General features: G+C 46.6%; 1 protein-coding gene across 2 annotated transcripts in view; it reads left to right on the top strand.

The window, feature by feature from the left end:
• The window catches only part of LOC144755156 (glutathione S-transferase omega-1-like), a 320,432-nt gene that overhangs the window by 176,795 nt on the left and 121,987 nt on the right, over window positions 1-21,650 (top strand). The window contains exon 1 of one of the 2 annotated variants that reach the window (XM_078643736.1): window positions 4,234-4,469. The exons of the other annotated variant lie outside the window; for it this stretch is intronic. Coding sequence (XP_078499862.1) covers window positions 4,439-4,469 — 31 coding nt within the window. The 5' untranslated portion in view covers window positions 4,234-4,438. Of the gene's footprint in view, window positions 1-4,233; window positions 4,470-21,650 lie in introns of those variants that run through there. 2 annotated transcript variants of the gene reach the window in all.

Genomic DNA, 21,650 nt, shown 5'->3' with positions numbered 1-21,650 from the left:
GTATCTGGTATTGTGTCTTGTGGCACCCATATTTACAAGCTTTACAATTAGGGCACTTCTTAAAGCCTTTTCTCAGAGCCATAAAGGTCTCCGATATTGGCTGTTCCAGATAGTTTTTAACCAGTCTGTCTGCCCTAGAAGTAGATTTTCTGTATGAGAGTTTAGGTTTTCTACCCACAAGACCCCCAATGACAGGATCCCCTGTCACCAGGTTCCAGTTACGGGAGAAGATTTTCCGGATCTCCCTTTGTTGTCGATTGAAGGTGACAATAATTCTTGGTGAGTCAAGTGTGGTTGTAGTATATGGTGTGTTTGGGGTTACTTTGGGTGTGAGGGCCTGCGCTCTGGTTATACTCCTAGAGCGATTAATTGCTTTTTGTATAATAGCTTCTGAGTATCCCCTAGCTAGAAACCGTTGTTTGCTTGCCTCCTGAGCTTTAGAGCACTCAGCTTCTGTACTACAGATTCTTTTGATGCGCGGCATCTCCCCGAAGGGGATACTGCGTATCAAGTGGTGAGGGTGCTGGCTGACAGCATGCAGAATAGTATTGCCAGCTGTCGGCTTTCTGTGTAACCTGATTGCCAACCCCCCCCGACTCTACATACACTTCTATGTCAAGAAAGTTTACTTTCGATGCATTGATTGTGGATGTAAATTTAAGATTTAAGTCATTATTAAGTTGTTCCACAAAAGTGTGTGCCTCATGTAATGATCCCTGCCAGATCAGAAAGAGATCATCAATGTACTTTAAGTACAATGGGACATGATTCTGCATAGTAGCCCGATGTTGTCCCATGAGGACCTGTTCCTCCCACCAACCCATGTGCAAGCACGCTAGGCTGGGGGAGAAACAGGCCCCCATAGCCACCACTCTGGTCTGCTGGTACACTTGATTGTTAAAAAGAAAATAATTTTGCTCCAGACAGATTTTGATCATAGAGATTAGCATGTTATTATGGGCAGAAAAATTGATGGCACGTCGATGGCACAAAATATATATATTTATTTTGTATCTAACATTGTTTAAAATGATACTGTACTATGAAGACTTTTTCAACAATTATTTTTAAACTAAAGCCTCATAGTTTCTGTAGGTGATTTCTTTAAGATTTGTTTTGGAGGTGGTATCTTAAATCCTGTAAACGCACCACCTTTCGCATTTGTAAGAGAAACATGAGTGTGATGGAATGCAGTTATTGTGTTTCAGTGGACACGTTTTCAGGACCTGTGGTAATCTCATTCCTTCTAAAAGCTGCATTGTCACAAGTCCCAAGGGACTAATACATATATGCATAGGAATGCGGGCTCTGGGGAAGTGAAATGACCCGTTTGTTTGAGTAGTAAGGGTCTTCATGGAGTGTCCACTGATGAGAACAACTGAATGTCCATCCGCTGGAGACTGCCCCGCAACTGTAACACATATTGTGTATTTACTTTTTACAAATATTAGCAGATATGACACAAAAGGGGCTCAAACTGTCCTTTTTACCTTTTACAAAATTACACTCAGCAGAACAAAACCTACTATGTACACGCTGTAACAAAAGGTGTGCCTTTTTTATTCTGTTTCCACTCTACCTCAATTTTCTTGCTGCATCACCTTTTCCTCTCTCTTGCTAAACTCTTTCTCTAGTTCAGTGTCATCGTAAGGATTTTGGGGGTCTCGTGCAAGACATATTTTGGTGGGGGCCGGTATGAAACAAATTTGGATTTTATTTCCCATTCACTTCTAATTCAGGCCTGTGTGATGCCAAATTTTACTTAAATTATTTTTTACTTTAACAGGATTGTATTGTATTGTAAATGCATTTATATAGTGATAATTACAGCTGACAAGGTGTTGAAGCACTTTTTTTTGCCAAGTAGCACTCTATAGTGAAATATGAAAGTAATTTGAGTGGTAGAAAGTCAGTTATTTGGTTTGAGAAGGAAATTAGAGGGATAGAAGAGGGGAAAACTTTTGCATTTATATAGCGCTTGCTATCCCTGATCGGATGTTGAAGCACTTTTTCGGCGTGTAGCACGCTACTCCGGAACCCATAAAGATTCAGCGGTCAATACGTATAGTGAAATATTAAAGTAATTTGATTGGTAGATATGTTAGTCAGGTATTTGGATTGAGAAGGATAGCAGAGGGATAGAAGAGGGGAAAAGGTTGGCATTTATATGGCGCTTGCCACCCTTGATGGGGCACCGAAGCGCTTTTTTGGCAGGTAGCACGCTACTCCAGAACCAATAAAGGATTAGTGGTGAATTAGTATAGTGAAATATGAAGTTAATTTGAGTGGTGGATCAAAATGTTGAAATATGTATTTCTGAGACGCCAAATACCCTTAATATGACATTAGGTAGAGAGACAGTCAGAGATAGATGAAAGGCAGAGAGGGGTTTAAATAGAAATTAGATCTGACAGAGGTCTAATAGAGAGAAGGTTCACTTTCCTAGGTGGGGCGTAAGAAGTTGGGGTCCTGGGCAATTACCCACTTTGCCATGCCTTAAAACGTGTCTGCTCTACCTCACTTCTCTATCTCACCCTCACACTTATTTCCCTGCATTTCCATTCTCTGTTCCTCATCTAGCTAACCCTCGTCCATTTCTTTCTTTATCTGAACTCTTTCCCTTCTGTTACCTTCCACTGTCTCTCACCATGTCTATAACTATCCCTAACTCACACCTCTCTACCTTTCTCTCTCCAAGTCTTTCTCTACCTCACCTGCTTCTTGTTATCATCCGTCCACTTGACCTCACCTCTCTTTAATGTCTCTCAGACTTCTCTATCACCTCCTTCTAACTTCTCCTTACCCTTCACTGTCTTCCATGGTTCCTCTCTGCCACTTCCCACTTTCTATACCAACTTTCTCTACTTCACACTTCTTTTTATTCCCTGTTTATCTTTTTGTACTTCATATATCTCCCTTACCCATCACTAAATGTACACCCTTCTCTACCACATTTCCCTATGTAATCCTCTGCCTACGCCTGTCTCCTCTCTCGCAAATCTATCTCCCTTCCCCTATTCATCTCTACTGTCTCATGTCTCTCTTTTTACTTCACTTCATCACTTCTGACTCAATCGGTTAAATCTTCAAGACTGCTTCTACATATACCTACTGCTGTCTCCATGTCTCTGCAACACAACCTCTCACTATCTCAGCACCTTTTTCTTTATCATTACCTTCTCTCTCCTTTCTTTGTACCTCCGTCTCTATTGAAACTAGCCTTTCTTTCGTACTTCTCTCTCTACCTCTCTCTCTTTCTGGCTACCTCGCCTTTCTCTCGTTGTCTTACATTTCTCTGTACAATACATATCCCTCTATCACACTTCTCCCTCTACTAATTCTTCTCTTACTATACAAATCTCTTTACCCCATGTCCTTCTCGTGTTTCCTGCCTTTCCGGTTCTCTAACTGACCAAAGGCTGTAGGTCACTTCTTAGTCTGAGAAATGTAGACCTAGAAAGAGGAGACGAGGAAAAAAGGCAGGGAAGAAGAGTACCCGGTTTCAAACAATGGAATGACAAACATCCTTGGCACAGTGGTTGGATTTTCGCTATTGCTGAGAGAATTCCAGCTGCGAAGGGAGATTTATTTTGGTGATTACAAATGTCCCGCAATGCAACGATTTACTATTTTGTGCATCACTGGTTTGTATTAGCTGAAAATACATAATACATCTCAAGTCCGTTTCAAACAGGGGGCCCAAAATAAGTCTTGCTAAGGATCCCAAAAACTCGTATGTTGTCACTCCTCTCCTTCCTTGATCTTCCAAAAAAAGTTCACTTTCTTTTCATTGCTCTGAAGTCTGGGACTTATCCAAGGACTTCCATTAGCACTGACCTATGGGAGAAGAGTTATCAGGAAAACGTGGGAAGAAAGAATGAATGATGACCGACCTTGTCTGTCTCCAGATATTCATTTAAGTGAGAAAAAAACGCTATTTTCTATAATGCATAAATACTTTAAAAAAAGAAATATTTGAAAATCCAACTTAAAGCAAAACAACACGACGCTTGTTATGTCCAAAACACAAATACATATATAATTTCGGAATGTTCAAATGATATATAATAATTAAAGTTCCCCCTAAAAGGAGATTTACTTTTATAAATTCTGAAGCTTCTCAGTGAGTCAGCAATTTCTGAAGTGTTTGCTCTTTAACCGTAGAGGGCTGGCAGGGGTGTGTTTTGTGTGTATGCTTAGTTGATTAATAGAGTGTGGCTGAAGGAGGCCCAGCAGTTTACACCAGACATTGTCTTCAGGGAACTGCAGCCTCAGACTTCAGAGCAGAGCTCTTCCGGGTTTCTGTCGTGAAAGTTAGAAGGTAACTGCCAGTGCGACGTAGCTGGACGATATCCCAATTGCTTCAGAAACTGCACATCTTACGGACGCGCAGTGCACAGGATAAGCCTTACAGGCGCATTTGCAACATTTGAGGGGGATGGCTGCGTCTGCAAAGACTTTGCGCCAAGGTAAAGTGTCCTTCTTGTTAAGGTCGTTACCGCCGACTAGTCTTATTTACGTTATGGCATTGCCACATATTGCACCGATATCACCCTGGATGTGCTTTTACTCACTTTGGAAATGTATGAGAGTACTTTAAAAAGTATAGGCTGTCGACATGTCAACTCTTGTTTTATGTAGTTCACATTAAACTGCAAATACTGGTGTATATATATTTGTTAAATTGTGCAAGGAAAGCTCAAACTGAGAATAAAAAAGAATTTCTATAGTTCATTTAATTTGGTGCAGTCCAATGCCCAAACCCATCTATGTCTCAGTGGGCACGACTACTTCATAGAAGGCAGATTTGAGGTTCGCCGGGGAATGTGTGTATTTCTTGTGGTCGACAGGAATGACAAAGCAGAGTGGGTTATTATTGTAAAGAGCAAAGGTCGTCAGTAGAAATAACATAGAACAGACCAGGAAAAGCCTCAAATTCATAGGTAGAGGACAGTGGTTGAAGTGCATTGAAAACAAGCACTGGCAGAACCAATAGGTCTCGCAGTGGGACCTCATAAGTGTTCAACCATGCAGTACGTTATCCTAGGTGCTGCGCCACCAGGGATTGAAGAGCTATACTCTTACTATTGTTGTCATTCACAAAGCCATTTTCATTAAAAAAAGAGAATGTGCAATTGCACAGCATGGCTGCCATTGTCCTTTTAAGAAATAGTAGCAGAAACAAATAATATGTTTCACGGTATAGGTATATATCTATAGAACGCATAAAAGGTATAACATTTCTGAAAAACGGATCCACTTGCTGATCCACTTGCATCAATTCAGTTGCACCACGGAGAGAGTCATGTGATTTTGTAAAACTTTACTTCTTTCTCAATTAGGCATTTTGTGCAGTCTATAATGTTGTGAAACTAAGGTGTGATGGGAAGGAGGGTAGACATGTGTACAACTTGTTTTTGCTTATTTACATTACACAAGTTAAGAATTTGAGGGAACTGATATAAAAGTGCTTTGCTACATATTCATACAATTTCCAAGTGGACAATTGAATCCAGGGTAAACGTTCAGCTCTTCAGGCTCCAGTTTATCCAATGTAGACCACAACCCTGTGAGAGGTTAGCCTGGCATATGATGTCCACTATTCTAGTGGGCACCTTGCACCAGTCTAAATGACCCTTATTAATGGTGGTTGTAAAGTCAACCTTATAGACAAGATATCCTAGTGGTAGCTTGGACCAGCAGTCTTAGGTGAAGACTTCAGAGAGCATGTGAAGCAAGCTGTTTTACCAATTATAATCCCTTGAATATCAAATGAAAGGACACCACACAAGGTATATATCAAATATATATGTATTTATTCTAAACACAACCCCTCTGCACTCTTTATGAGGTCAGAGGTAAAAGTACATCACAAGTTACTCTATTAGCATACGATAAGTTGCACAAATACAGTTATGCCCTAGGGGCCTCACAAACCATATACTAAAGAAGTGGTATAAGAACCATGTGAGAGTTAGACAGCAGGCCTTGGGCCTGTAGAATCGCTGGGACTACACTAAGCAACCAAAGGTTAGGAAGTAGGAGGCCCACAGGAGACGCGTGCAGTGTCTAAACACAGTCACGAGTTACCATTGACTTATAGTGGGAAACAAAGAAGTTACAAAGTTACTGTTTAAGGACACTTCCGGATGGACTACGATAAAACCCCTTTAGTCTAGGACACTTCGAGAGTCAAGACCCATGGGAGCACCGGAGTACTTGTGTTACCTCACCCAGGGAAGCCGGGGGCATAGGTGTCTTTTGGTGTCGGGTTTCGTCGTCCTTTTCTATGGAGAGCTGCAAAGAAGTGCTGCAGGAGACCAGAGAAAAAGTGTCTGGATGGATCCAAGAGTGGATCGGTGATGCGAAGAACCTGAAAGCAGAGGGGACAGAGTCTGGATCACTAGCCAGTGACCAGGAAGGAACCAGGCGATGTCGGGTGCTTGAAGGTGAGTTTGTCTCTTCAGCCACGAGGACCGGGAGGCATTGACGATGACCAGATGCTGGATTCAAGCTGTCCCATGATTTTTCTAGTTGACTGCGGTGTTGGTATCCGGATTGGACTCAACAAGCCTTAGCAACCGCAACCCATGCAGGATGTCAAGATTGGCTTTGTTACAGACTAGCAAGGTCTGTGGCGCTTCTCCTTTGAAGGGAAGCAGGAGCAAGCCTGGAGCTACCAGGAAAGCAGTTTAGTTTGAAAGAAAAGTCTTCAGGGGGCTCACTAGCCAACGGGCAAGGAACCGGGAAGACACGTCAAGCTGAAATGCAAGAGCGGGCCCCAAGCAGAGTGTGGAGGGCTGAGCTTCGGTACAAGTGGCTCTTGGGTCTTGGGCTTCTCGTACACCAATGTACAACTGTGAGCGTACCTCGGTAGTTGAGCTGTTAGCAAAATGCAGGATGTCCAGGGTGTCCGGTCCCACATCTCTCGTGTCCGCCACGGGTCTCAGCTTTGCTGTGGATGTGGGTCGGATTTGGAGAAGTCTGAGAGTCCAGTTCCTGTGTTGCTGAGTCTTTAGGTTCCAGCGGGAGCGTCGACAAAGCAGACTGGCAAGTTACTGGTGGTGCCTGTTTGCACAGGGTGGTCACTCCTTGACCACAAGGGAGATGTCTTCCGTCTTCTAGTCAGAATAGAATGTCGAAGGTCCAAGAGTTCTGTATCAAAGTTTCTTTCCAGGATAATCTAAAATCCTGGGGACACAGCTCCTATACTTATCCTAAGCTAAGGGGCTGGATTACCTGCCTAGGTCCCTCCTATGGGTGAACCTGAGAAGGGGGTGGTTACACCCCTTTCTCTTTGTCCAGTTGCGCGCCAGAGCTGGGGCTGGAGTGCCCCAGCAACTGGTTTGAACCGGGCTATGCATGGAGCACCTTGTGTGCCCCAGGCAGTGTCTCAAAAAGATTCTGCTGATGCAGCCACCCCCCCTCCCAATACACATCTGCCTGTCTGGGGAGGTGCTGGCACCTCCCTGGACAGGAAACCTATTGTCCAGGCCTCCCCTGCCAGAGTTTCGTCCAGCAGCAGGAGGTCAGACTTGTGTCTGTGGCAGCAGCACCCATTTTGTGATGCTGGGGCTCTGTTTAACTTTAACCGGGTAAAGCAGTAACTAACATGTCTTTTCCCTCTAGAAGGGTGGAATGCTATCCCCGCCTCCTCTATTGGTGGGGGTGGGGATAGTATTCCAAAGTGTTTGACACCTTACACGACACGTTTTGATAAAGCCAAATCAAAGTTAGCATTAACCACGAGGATTATAATGCACTTAAGAGTATATGGTATGGCTATATCATAGAACAGCTATAAGGAGAGGGTTCTGAAAGCTGCAGAGGGGCTCAGCTCATGCTAGCTAGGGCACCCTCTCACCTAAAACCAAGCACTCTGCCTCCAGGATTGTCGAGGCCTACCATAGGAGTGACTTATAGGTGCATATGTGTCTATATATAGGTAGATATAGGTATACTATATCTAAGTAAGGGGTGATTATACCACCTTACCCAAGCTGAGTGATCAGCCTGTTGTGTCAGTTTGGAGGGCCAGCCAGGGGTGGCATAATACATGCTGCAGCCCCTGGTAGGCCTTGGATGCACCTATGCCCTGGGTACCTATGGTACACTATACAGGGGCTCACAAAGGTATGTACCTAAAGTACATGGTATCAATTTAGAGAGAGAACAGCTGGGCTGTGGGTCTGGGTAGCAGGCCCACAGCCACATTAAAGTCGACAAACCAGAAAATCACAGCAAAAAGTGGGGGTGACCATAGGAAGGAGTAGTTTCTGTCCTGTAACTCCAGTTCTGTAGTAGGGGTATCTCTGTTATAGTCATAATCTAGTGAATAGTCCCGCCCATGTGCGTGGACCCCGGAGCAATCAAAAATAATCTCTTACAGTGTCAAAAAATGCAGAAAATGCATAGACACTTAAGAGAGAATTTAAAGACAGATAATGCAGCCAAAAAGGCTACACTGTCCAGTACTTCAACTAGAAATTCCACCATAAAATCCACAAAACAGCAAAGCCTGTACAGATTTCCCTTGCTTAACAGCAAAATCCCTCAGGAATGATAGAGAGAAGAACCTGGACAGACAAGCCCCATAGGCTGCCATTATGTGGCTTAATTAGGATACTGTGCCTTTAAGGAACCTTCCAGAACCTTCTCTCAGTATCCCAGAATGCATAGCAGGTCCAACTTAGCCTCAGTTCTTTTTGAAGGCGCAGAAAACGCCAGACCTGTAGCATTATGATCATGAACAACACTCCACCGGGGAGGCGGGAGGGCGCTTATGACTATAACAGAGATACCCCTACTACAGAACTGGAGTTACAGGACAGAAACTACTCCTTCTGTAGTAGGGGATCTCTGTGTATAGTCATAATCTAGTGAATAGAATGGCAAGCCCATCCCCACACCAAGCGGCGGTGGAGAATAAAATAACGCCACTACTGTGCGAACAGATTCCGCAGCGAAGCCTGCCCAACCTGAGCGTCTGCCCTGGCATCAGTGTCCAGGCAGTAATGCTTAGCAAAGGTATGGACCGACTTCCAAGTGGCCGCCTTGCAGATCTCTGCAATGGGAACATTACGGAGCATAGCTGTCGTAGCAGCCTTGCCCCTGGTGGAATGAGCCTTAGGTTTGCCCCCTAAGGTCTTATTAGCTTTGCAGTAACACAACTGAATGCAGGACACAATCCACCTAGAGATGGACTGTTTAGAGGTAGCAAGACCCGTCCTGACTGAGCCATAATTGATGAACAATTGGTCTGACCTACGAATATCTTTAGTCTTATCAAGATAAAACTTCAGCACCCTCCGCACATCCAGGGAATGTAAAGACCTTTCCGCCGGAGATGAAGGAGTCTGAAAGAACGTAGGCAAAGTGATAGTCTGATTGATATGAAAATCAGAAACAACCTTGGGAAGAAACTTAGGGTGAGTACGCATAACAACTTTAGCATTATGAAATACAGTATAAGGTTCTTGGCAACACAATGCCTGAATCTCACTCACCCTGCGGGCCGATGTAATGGCCACGAGGAACGCCGCCTTCCAGGACAGGTGCTGCAACGAAGCCTTATGAATGGGTTCAAAAGGCTCCTTCATCAATCTGGACAGCACCACATTCAAGTCCCATGAAGGCGAAGGAAGCCTGACAGGAGGGAACACTTTCTTCAAGCCTTCCAAAAAATCTTTGATCACAGGGATCTGGAAAAAGGAAGTCTGTGAAGGGCCTTTCCTGTAGGCAGTCAAAGCAGCCAGATGAACCTTAATGGAATGGACATTAAGGCCCGACTGCGCCAGATGAAGCAGATATGGAAGGATGACATCTTCCTTGCATGACGTAGGGTCATAGTTCTTAGACTTGCACCAGATGCAAAACCTCTTCCACTTGTAAGCATAGGAAGTCCTAGTGGAAGGTCGCTTAGCCTCCTTCAGTATGCCCATACAATCCTCTGGGAGATTCAGATGGCCATATTGCACTATTTCAGGAGCCATGCCGCCAAACTCAAAGACGAGAGGTTGGGGTGCACCATCCGCCTCCCGAACTTCGTGAGAAGGTCCGGCCTGCACGGCAGCTTCATGTGAGGAAGGAGAGATCGGTGAAGCAGGTCCGTGAACCACCACTGTCTGGGCCATTCCGGGGCAATCAGAATCATTCTCGCCCTGGATTGAGACAGCTTGATGAGAACCGCCGGAATCAGGGGAATTGGTGGAAAAGCGTACAGAAAGCTGTTCGACCAGTTGATCCATAACGCGTTCCCCAGCGTCCCTGGCTGGTAGTACCTGGAGGCGAAGCCTCGGCATTTGCTGTTTTCGGCGGTGGCAAACAGATCTACGTCTGGAGTTCCCCACCTTGCGAAGACTTCTCCTAGTACTTCGTCGTTTATGACCCATTCGTGGTTTTCCTGCACGATTCTGCTCAGTTCGTCTGCCTGAACATTCTGCACACCTGGCAGATGGGTGGCCGTTATCGACAGTCCTCGAGCCAGAAGCCAGTGCCAGATCGCCTGCGCCTCCTGCGACAGAGTGCGCGATCTCGAGCCCCCCTGCTTGTTGAGGTAATACATCGTTGTCGTGTTGTCCGTCTGAACAAGCAGAGAGTTGGTCTGAAAGGACGGATGAAAGGCCTTCAGTGCCAAGTGAACAGCTCTCAGTTCCAGGAAATTGATGTGGTACGTGGACTCCGTCGGGGACCACGTCCCTTGAATTTGCAGGTCTCCGGAATGCGCCCCCCAACCTTGGAGAGACGCATCCGTCACGATGGTCTGTGTGGGAATGTCCTTGTGGAAGGGAACGCCTCTGAGGAGATTCTCCTTCGAGCACCACCACTTTAGAGACTGAAGAGCATGTAGAGACAGTCGTATCCTGTCGTCCCAAGAACCTCTCCTCTGGTCCCACTGATCCTCCAAGCACTCCTGCAGAGGTCTCATCTGTAGCCGTGCGTGAGGAGTGAGAAAGATGCAAGAGGCCATCGATCCCAGTAGAGAAGACACCGTCCTCACAGTCGTAGACGGAGTTTTCACGAGAGCCTGAGCCTTCCGAACGAGTGATAAACGTCGCTCTTCCGAAGGAGACACGCTTGCTGACAGCGTATTGATGGAGGCCCCCAGTACTGGATGCACTGTACCGGAGTCGGGACCGACTTGGACATGTTGATGTGCAACCCCAGCTTGTTCAAGAGAACGCACGTCTTCTGGAAGTGTGCTTGAGCTTCCGAGAAGGAGGAGGCTTTGATCAACCAATCGTCCAGGTACGGGTAGACAAACACCTTGTTCTTCCTCAGGTGTGCCGCTACCACTGCCATACATTTTGAGAATGTCCTGGGTGCAGACTTCAGTCCGAAGGGTAGCACCGTGTATTGATAATGATTGGTGCCGACTTGAAAGCGCAGAAATTTCCTGTGTTTGCATGCAATGGGCACGTGGAAGTATGCGTCCTGTAGATCTATGGCACACATCCAGTCTCCTCGTTGCAGCTGAGGGTAGATCTGATGCAACGACAGCATGCGAAACTTTTCTCTGCGAATCCACTTGTTTGCCTGCCGCAAATCCAGAATGGGCCTGAACTCGTTTCTGTCCTTCTTGCGGACAAGAAAGAACCGAGAGTACAGACCTCTTCCTCTTTGAGACAGAGGTACGTCTTCGATCGCCCTTTTCCTTAGCAGAACGTCCGCCTCCGTCTGAAGCTCGCGCAGTTGATACTGCGAGCTGACGGGAGGAATCGATGGAGGAGGGCTGGTGAAACGTAGACTGTATCCATTGCAAACAATATTCAGCACCCACTTGTCCTGAGTAATTTTTCTCCACTCTGCCAGAAAAAATTGAACGCTTCCCCCCACCGGAGCGGGTAACGGACGAGGGGGAAGTAACAGCTCAGGGACGGGACCCGGCCGGGCCCTTGGTCGCGGTAGAGGACTGTTGACGACCTCTACCACCCTGTCGCTTCTGGAAGGGCCGCCTGTACTGCTGCTGCTGCTGCTGCTGTTGATGTTGTCCAGCAGACTGCCCCCTTCCACGACCCTGCGACCCAAACCGACGTTGGTACTGTCGGAAGGGGTTCTTTTCCTTGGGCTTCTCCAAGCCCACTGCCGTCAGGGTCTCCGCTTCGGCCTTCATCCTGGCCATCTCATCATCCGCGTGTTTCCCGAAGAGGGTATCTCCGGAAAACGGGAGATTCGCCACGCGTTGCTGTGCTTCCGGTTTCAATGACGTCAACCTGAGCCAAGCGTGGCGTCTCTGGTGAATCCCGTGGCAATATCCGTGCGCGGACAGCAATGATATGTCCGCTGCGGCGCCGATGGCCTGATTAGAGACCAGCATCCCCTCCTGGACGATCTCCACAAAGTCCTCCTTGCGGTCTCGAGGGACAAGGTCTGCGAACTGCTCCATCGAGTCCCACAGGGACCGGTCGTAACGTCCCAGCAAAGCCGAGTCACTGGCGGCCTTCATGGACGAGGCGGATGTCCCACACGCCTTACGACCAGCAGAATCGATCCAACGGCTCTCCTTGTCCGGAGGCACCGTGGACGCAGGGGAGGTGGCATGAAGCTTCCGTGCAGCAGTCACGATGACCGAATCCGGTACCGGGTCCTTCCTCAAGAAGGCTGGGTCTGAGTCCGGAGCCCTGTACTTTTTTAGGATCCTGGAAGGTACAGACTTCACCGTTGCCGGCGTCAGGAATAGCTGTTCGGCGGGCTCAAGGAGCCCCGGCACCAGAGGTAACAGAGGGCGAGACAAGTGCCTTTTGTGTAATGTCTCAAATATCACCGAGGTAGAAGCCGTAGGTGCTTCAACCTCAATGCCCAACTTCGCCGCTCCACGCAGGAGAACCTCCTGAAATGTGCTTATATCGTCTATCGGAGACACCCTAGTCTCCGGCGAATCGGACAGCGTGGGCGAGTAGGAACGGGTCCCAGATGGAGAACGTGACCTGGACCGACGTCTCTTGTGATGACGCCTGGATCGTGAGGAAGATCCATGGCCACTCCTTGATCTGTCCCGTCTCCCCGAGCGAGACCTCGACCTCTTGGGCCTCGGACGCTCCTTCGGCCTCCCAGGGTCAGGAGTCCTAGGCTTCTTAGGAGTCTTCTTCGGAGGCGTCGGAAACTTAGGCATCGACACCGCCCTCGGTGGGACCGGGGGTGGAGGAGCAACCGGACGCGGGGTCTGCGGAGCCGGCTTCGGAGGTGGGGTAGGGGCCTTCGGAGGCGGACCCTTCGGCACAGCAGGCCGCGAAGGAGGTGTAGAAGGCTTCATCGGAGTATCCACCCCGGAATGCGCCGTTCCCGGCGAGCCACCATCTCTTCCGGAGCGTGGGGAGCCCCCCACAGTCCTGGGCCTGTCCTTAGGACCTCCAGACGTTGAAGACCGGTGCCCAGACGACGACCGATGTCCCCTCGACGTCGAACGGTCCTTCGGCGTCGACCGAATCACACTTCTCGAACCGTGTCTCCGTCTCGACGTCGACCCCGACCAGATCGACGAGCCACGAAACCTCGACGACGGGCGATGGTGCCTCGACGGCGACCTCGACCTCTTCGCCGGCCTCGACGTCGACTTCTTGGATCGCTTCGACGTCGACCCTTTGGACCTTCTCGACGTCGACCTCTCTGACCTTCTCGACGTCGATCTCCTTGACCGTCTCGACGTCGGTCTTTTGGAATGCTTCGACGTCGACCTCTTCGGCGCCGGAGACGCCTTCCGTCTCGACGGCGACCTCGACGACGAGGATCCCCTCGACGACGATGTCCTCGGCGGCGAACGGCGGTGTCGCCTCGACGGCGAGCGCCGACGCCGGGCCCTCCGATGTCGACCACTCGACGCCGACAGCGACGACGAGGATATCGACACCGGCTTCGACGGCGGCCGGAACACGTTCCTCGACGTCGACGGGCGACGTTTTCTCGACCCAGAGCCCTGGGGAGACCTGGAACTGGCCGTTGACCGTCCCCTCGACGTCGTGGTCAGCGCAACTGACCCAGACGGAGATCTTGGGCGAGGGCTGGTCTTCCTGCCCCTGGGGAGCCCCCCAGAGGCCTCAGCATGGGTAGAAGGAGCCCCTCCTGACCCACCTCGTGCCTTCAACTTTCTCTCCTCAAGTCCCTGAAGCCTGATCTTCTTCCTCTCCTTCAGGGTCCTTCCAGAGAAGCTTCTGCAGATCACACACTCCTCAGGAATGTGGGAAGAGGGAAGGCAGAGAATACAGACCTCATGGGAGTCTGACCTGGCCTTCTTTCTTGAGCACTCAGGGCATTTGTCGAATAATGCAGGCATTATGGACAAAAAAGAGTGCAGAAACACAGAAAGAAAGTCACCAAAGTACTTTAAAAGTACCAAAAATCGAAATTAGTGTAAAACACTAACAAAAACCCTTGAAAAGGGAGAGCTCAATGCTCCAGGGTCCTGCTTGCAGGAGCCGGAAAAAAGAACTGAGGCTAAGTTGGACCTGCTATGCATTCTGGGATACTGAGAGAAGGTTCTGGAAGGTTCCTTAAAGGCACAGTATCCTAATTAAGCCACATAATGGCAGCCTATGGGGCTTGTCTGTCCAGGTTCTTCTCTCTATCATTCCTGAGGGATTTTGCTGTTAAGCAAGGGAAATCTGTACAGGCTTTGCTGTTTTGTGGATTTTATGGTGGAATTTCTAGTTGAAGTACTGGACAGTGTAGCCTTTTTGGCTGCATTATCTGTCTTTAAATTCTCTCTTAAGTGTCTATGCATTTTCTGCATTTTTTGACACTGTAAGAGATTATTTTTGATTGCTCCGGGGTCCACGCACATGGGCGGGACTATTCACTAGATTATGACTATACACAGAGATCCCCTACTACAGAAGCAGGCCCTACTCTCCTACAAACCCCTCCCTAGTTACAATGGGGAAAGAAACTACAAGTCCCAGCATGCAAAGGCCTGTTAGCTGAATTTTTTAACTGTTTAAACAAACTCCTGATTACATGGAACTTGGTGGGGTGTTAAGTTATGTTGTGATAATTCATACTGGCAAACCAGCAGACTACACAGCTGTCTGCAGCAAAAACCTTAACCCACTAATACCATACAATGTGGTCTGTCTCAGCAAAAACGTATACCAAAGCAGCATTACTACCACATTCCCCTGCTTGCATTTTTTTGGGGGGATGGGTGGGGGGGGGGGGTGGCACCATTTGGAAAAACAATGATGCTTTCTACTAGTAAAATATTGGCTGACTGTTGTGCCATTGCTCATTTCTGTTGTCATCACTAATTTCTGGCTTTCTGGAGCACGTGTTTACTGTTTTCAGTTTAATTTAATGTGTTGTTAGATTCTGTAAAATAAGCTTTCAAAAACATAAGGTCTTCCAAACGGATTTTTGTGAACAGGGCCTAGACTTTGCCTGAGATTAGCTGCAGCAGGCAGGGGAGGCTTCAAGAGAGAACGAGAAGGGGGAGGAATGTAGAGAAAACAACAAGAGCGGGAGAAGAGAAAGAGAAGAGAAGGAAAGAGAATGGATGGAGAAAGAGATTGCACAATTCGACTAATGGAAGGGGCTAATTTGAGTATTTTCCACATATTGTTCCTTAGTCCCGACCTGCTGAGCAAACTTACTTTTTTCTAAAACAGAAATTTAACAGTGGTTGGTAGGTACATTACTCCATTACATACACCTCTTTAATCGTCTGAGCCTGCACAGCTTGCACTAAGCACACATATAAATATATATGAAACTACCAATATCCTTGAGATGTCAACCAAATCTCCAGATTTTCAGGAAGAATTTGAAAACCTGTTTTTTTACATCTATATCGGTTACAAACCTTCTCACTGTATTCCTACTCCTAACACTTTTGAGCGCCAAGACACTTCGGTATTCGTGCGCTTTGCAAGAAAAATAAACATAAACATATGAGGGGCGACTGCCACCTCTGCTTCCATCACATGCATGCCACCTATTCACAGGCACGTCCCTGCTAGCTCCAGCAGCAGTACTCCATTGGAGTGAATTTGCGAGAAAAGGTGGGACATGCACCCACTGTTAGCCATTTGCGGGCTACGATTTTTAAAGGTCACACACAAGAGCAAAACCAAAGTTTGGAGGAGTCAGACCCCACAAAGTACAGAAAACAGATCGCCTAACAACGCAAGCACTGCATAAGCTCGACCTAAAAAGTATACGAACTGCATGCTGTGAGCAATGGGGGTGGTGCAAGTGAGCATGGGGGCGGGGTCAAAGGCATCGCTAAAAAACAAACATTCTGTAACTTTTTTCGTTTTTTTATCTTCAGGTAACTACATATAAATAAGGCACAGCTTAATTGGTAAATAAAAGCAAGTTTAGTTTATCGGTGGGAAATGCACTGTTGCAAATTATGAAACCTCTATTAGTTAATGCGCTAGAGAGTTCTGCGTCTCAGAGAGCCGAATCCTGGTTGGTGCAGTGGAGAACAATGTATGTTTAGTGCTAGGAGGTCCCCCGCTGGGACAGAAAGCACTGTGAATAAGTAAGTCATTATTTTAAAGCTACACAATTATACAGTGTATAAGAAAAGCTGCTACAAAATATACAAAAAGGTTTGAGGAGAAAAGGGCTACCAAAATATAGAATTTAGTAATGCCCAGACTGTACATAGTACATTTTTTTATAACAGTCCTTTAAAAGCGCACTCTTCCCAGCTCAGCTGGTAACTCCCTTACAATATCACTGAAAAAGAATACAGCTGAGTCATCAAGAAGCCTAAAGTGATTCCATCCATTAAAGCCAGAACTGGTTCCAAGCATCCTTTACAATTGCAGATTAACCAGTTGTGCATATTTACATTTCTTTCAGGCAAGCAGGCACCCTGGCAAGATGGCTTGTTTAGCTGTCTGCCCTTTCCTCGGGTTCACAGCACAGGAGACTCCAAGCCTTACACCTCAGCTGAAGCATTTCAACTGTAGGAAATACACATCCTGGGACGGTTGTGTTTTCACAAAAAGTAGGGGAACTGATTTTCTTCAATTAAAGAAGTATGGGCACATCAAGCCCCTCAGACCCTGCCTACTTTGACCACTGGTAGAGGAGAACCAGATCCTCACCTGGAGATTCGCTTGTGGGACCAGAGGCCTCAACAATCTGACCTTGAATTAGGCAACAGCTGACAACTACACATTTCACAACACAACATAAGATTAAGACAACACAAACTTATGATAGAGCATTCTCAGGGGCTGCACCAATAATTTGGAACGCCCTTCCATCGAATATTAGAGGACTCACCTCTATCTCACAATTAAAAAATGAGGCAAAATCCTTTCTCATGAGTAAATTCCTCCCCTAAATAACTATGGTCCTCTCTCAGCTTCATTGAGACATTTAGTCATTCCTGTATCTAATACTTTCAGATATGCTAATAGGTGAAGATAAACAGGAGGATTGTACTGCTATCATCAGACCAATGACGACGGGCATAGCTCAAGTCAGTGGGCTTTCATCGGGTTTCACTTATGGACCACAATCAGCCCTATTTGGATAACCAAGTGCATTCGCAAGTTTCCAGGACGATGGCTAATGAAGGTACCTTTACAAAGCCACATGGTTATTGGTCTGGTCTTGTAACTGTGTATCCAGTTCAGACTCCACATTTTTCTTTAGGAATGATTTTACACTTTAAATACAAATATGTCATGACATGTACTACTATAACCCAAGTGGACTCCTAGTAAGACATAATATGTTTAATATTTGAAAAGTTGTAAATTGTGAATTAAACTGATTGCTGTTGAATTGTAAAGTGCTCTGACACCCAGGATTAGGCCATGGTTGCAATGAAGAAAACTCTAAATAAATAAATACAATTCAGTAATACGTAAATATACGTTGATATTTTATTTCAATTTAGCATATGAAATTACATTATTGTCCAGCCTTAAGTGAAAACAAATAAAATTAATACTTTCTAAACATAAACTTGGGGACATTTAAGAAAGGATGTATGGTAACATTGCATTGTGCGAGCATAGAGGCTATTACATTTTTCAGGTGCACTTTACAAATTGTGAGTGGTAGCATTATATTTGGAGGTACAGTAGTATGATAAATGCTATACAAAGGTGTGGTTGTACAGCAGACACTCTGAACTGGGTCACTTTAGACCTCAAAGTCTGCAGGTAAAGACCACAATGAGGTGAAATGATCCTTGATCACATAATAATACCCACAAACAGGTTCAGGATACTGACCTCCATTTTCAGTTAGGACCCCCCAAGCAGTACTTAAATTGAGCTGGTAGTTTCCAGTTCTCAGCACCGGCACTTAATTGTTGACATTGCCACTTAGGACAGTCTGGCACATGGTGGCGCACTCTGTCTAGTTTAGATATGAGCACAACAACAGTTGTTTATTAATTCAAGATACATTAAAAAAAGACTAATACCTGCAGCCCAAGCCATTCTTTTAGCTTTGTGTGGCCTAGAGTACTCTGAATTGTCACACATGGTGGAATGTGATGGTTGGTAGTTGTGTTGATAGTGTCATTGACAGCGCTGGCAGGGGCAATGTGTGGTGCATGATGCAGTGGCCTCCTGGCAAGAGCCCTGGTACTTATTTTGTTACAAATTAAGTACTGCTCCCAAGTAATGCATGGCTAACCGCTAACTTGTGAATGTAGACATTTTATCATACTGCAGAATTTCTGTATTCATATATCCCGATTGTGATATTACAATCCAGTCAGTCCCGAGTCTGTGAATCTTGATTGTGTTTTCTCCATGAAAATGAATTTGCCTGTTCAGCTAGGTTGGTTTAGGTGTGCAAATGAGTTTAAAAAGCAATCTCACGACATGCTGTTTATCCACGTGAGTAGTATGAGGTCTCTCTTTATAGAAACAAGCTAAGTCAAAAAAGTGTGATTCAGTCAACGAGGAAGGATCTTGAAAGAGAATAATTATAAGAACATTACATGTAGAGAAGCTGAGCCCTCTTTGGCTGTCATTATGAGTAGCTCAAAGCAAACACAAAGAGATGATGGACTGGAGTGCTGAAACTTTTCAGACCCTCCCCAGTCACAGATCTGGGTTGAATCCATCATCATTCTTTAGCTCACTTCGCCACCCCAGTTCAGACACAGCTATATGCAAATCAGTCTTGACCCTGTGCCTCATGGGATCAGTCCAGCCCAAACTGCCAAGCCATGTCTTCGCTGGATTGGAAACAAGCATCCTGGGACTGGTTTTGGGCTAACAGCCCTCATCAGCCAGGCTAGCTTGAATCCAGTGGTAAAGTGAGCAAGGGACCCACATCTGGGCATACTCTGCCAACTTAGGGCAAACAAAGCAAACAAGGAGATGATGTATGGAGCGCTAAAACGGGTCAGACGCTCACCCCCAGTCACAGATCTGGGTTAAATCTATCATCGTTCTTTAGCTCACTTTGCCACCATAGTTCGAAAAACAGCAATATGCAAATCAGTCTTTACCCTGTGCCTCATGGGGACAGTCAAGACCGAACTGTCAGGTCATGTCTTCCCTAGACTGGAAACAAGCATCCTGGGACCAGCTTCGCAGGCAAGGTAAGTGACTTTATTTTTTATTTTTTGTCACTTGTCTTGCCTGCATGCACGCACTGAGTTGCCCGTCCGTCCCACCAGTACATATGCGTGCCAGCAGCTCCTGGAATTCACAATAGTGGCGGTGAGAGCCATATATAATAGAGCTGACAACATTTATTGCAAAGAATAATGAGTCAGGACTTCAAGCGGACAACATATATTGCAAAGAATAATGAGTCAGGTCTTTAAGCAGACTAAGAAAATGTGGAGGTGGGGTGGCCCTAAAGGGGGTAAAAAAGTGTGAATACTTTGCAAGGAATGTGACCTTTGTAATGCAGGGAGTGGGCTAAGTCAATTGAACTAGAATTCGGGGATTCACTAATTTATAAAGTTCTTTCTCGACAAATGGTAACTAAAATTAGTAAGCAACAAGATATTTCCCATAAGCATTAAAACACCACAAGGTAAATGAGATGAACCACCATTGCAGCCTTGTCCAATCCAAGCTGTGGCCCGATATATGAGCCAACAAACTCTCATACAGGTAATAGAAGGGTTTGAATGTTCAAAGGCTGCGTTGAACGTCAGTGACACTCAAGATACAGTTTCATGGCCTGAAGACAGGAGAGGCAGCCGGCTACTGCCGCCAGTGAGATATTTATATTAGACACTTATTTTGATTTGCAGATATTAACAAATACTCGGTGCAGATTTACAATAACTGGTGCATTCCTGCATATCAGCAGGGATGCGCCAGTTATTGTGTGTCAGGGCTTTGCCACCATGGTGCGCCGCATTTACAATGCGGCGCACTATCGGGCAAAAACGGACAGATGCGTGACGCATCTGTGACGTAAAGGCGGCACATTGCTGGAGTTGCGTCGCAAGCGTGACGCAGCTCCAGCAAGGCTCCGGGGCGCCCTATCATTCAAATGCTGCATCACTCCTTACGCCTGATTCAAGCAGGCGCAGGGTTTTGACACAGCATGGGCTTAAAAGGGACTGAGTGAAATCTTGTAGATTTCACTCAGCCACTTTTAGTAGGTGTTCCTGCGCCGGAAGGTGACACACCCCCCCCCCCCCCCCCCGCGCTGTAACGCCTACTTCTGGCGCAGGGCTTTACAACGTGACGCATTTCCCAGATGCGTCACATTGTAAATACCCCGCAGCATGGTGCCTCTTTTGTGCCACCGCTGCGTCACAAAAGTGACGCAACAGGGGCGTAAGAGGCGCAAGGGGCTTGTAAAACTGCAGAGGTAAAAAAAACAGAGGTCCAAAAGAAAAAAATGTGTGTTTTGTCTGCGAAACCCATGGGTCAATTCTTTCACCTCTTCTGTTATGGCTAGTCTGGCTCTGATATGTTAAGAAAACGATGACCGAAATAGCTTTCATACCTGTTTAATGTCCATTTAAATATGGGCAAACATGCACACATAGATAGACACGCAGACACCCACTTTCCAAAGTCCACCACACAGAGACGACCCATGCATACAGGGAAACATGCAGATAGAAAAACACAGTGGTCTTAGCTGACATCCTTACAAGACCTCCCTGTTTAATTATGTATTTTGCTAATGACCTATTCCTATTTTTCTTTCCTTTTAGTCCTCCATAGATTAGTACGTTAGGAAGTTGGTTAAATCTCTTGTTAGATGTTCCGGCCCTATGTTCTATGTACACTTCAAAAGTGCCCTCCTGTGCTGTTCCGTTGCAGGACTTAGGGCCTGATTACAAGTTTGGCAGGGCCAGAGCAGAGCGGCATGCCACCGCCCTGCTCCCACACCGCCAAATGCAACCGCTGCCTGCCCACAAGTTTACGACTTTCCTCGTAGTCTAGTGCGCTGTCCTCTGGCGCTCCCACAGTGGTGCCTTTCAAAATGGCACCGCAATGGGAACGCCATAGAAAGTTCCTGCACGGCATCGACAGATAAGTCCATGCCGTGCAGGAACTGAGCATGCATGGACACAGGGGGGACCCCATGTGCCATGTGCCCCCCTGCATGCATCCAATCAGCCATGAGGCACTAGAGGGGCCCTCTAGGACACCTTTGTTTCCTCACCGCCCGCCTCAACAAATGCTGTCTCACCGCCGTGGTTAGGGTCGCAGTGAGGATGTATAACTGATACCCTTATTCAGTAAAAATCCTTT

The sequence above is a fragment of the Lissotriton helveticus genome, chromosome 5_1, assembly GCF_964261635.1.
Source record: "Lissotriton helveticus chromosome 5_1, aLisHel1.1, whole genome shotgun sequence".
NCBI classification, from domain to species: Eukaryota; Metazoa; Chordata; class Amphibia; order Caudata; family Salamandridae; genus Lissotriton; species Lissotriton helveticus.
Note: the sequence above shows the minus strand (reverse complement) of the source record. Positions and strands in the feature narration are given on the sequence as shown.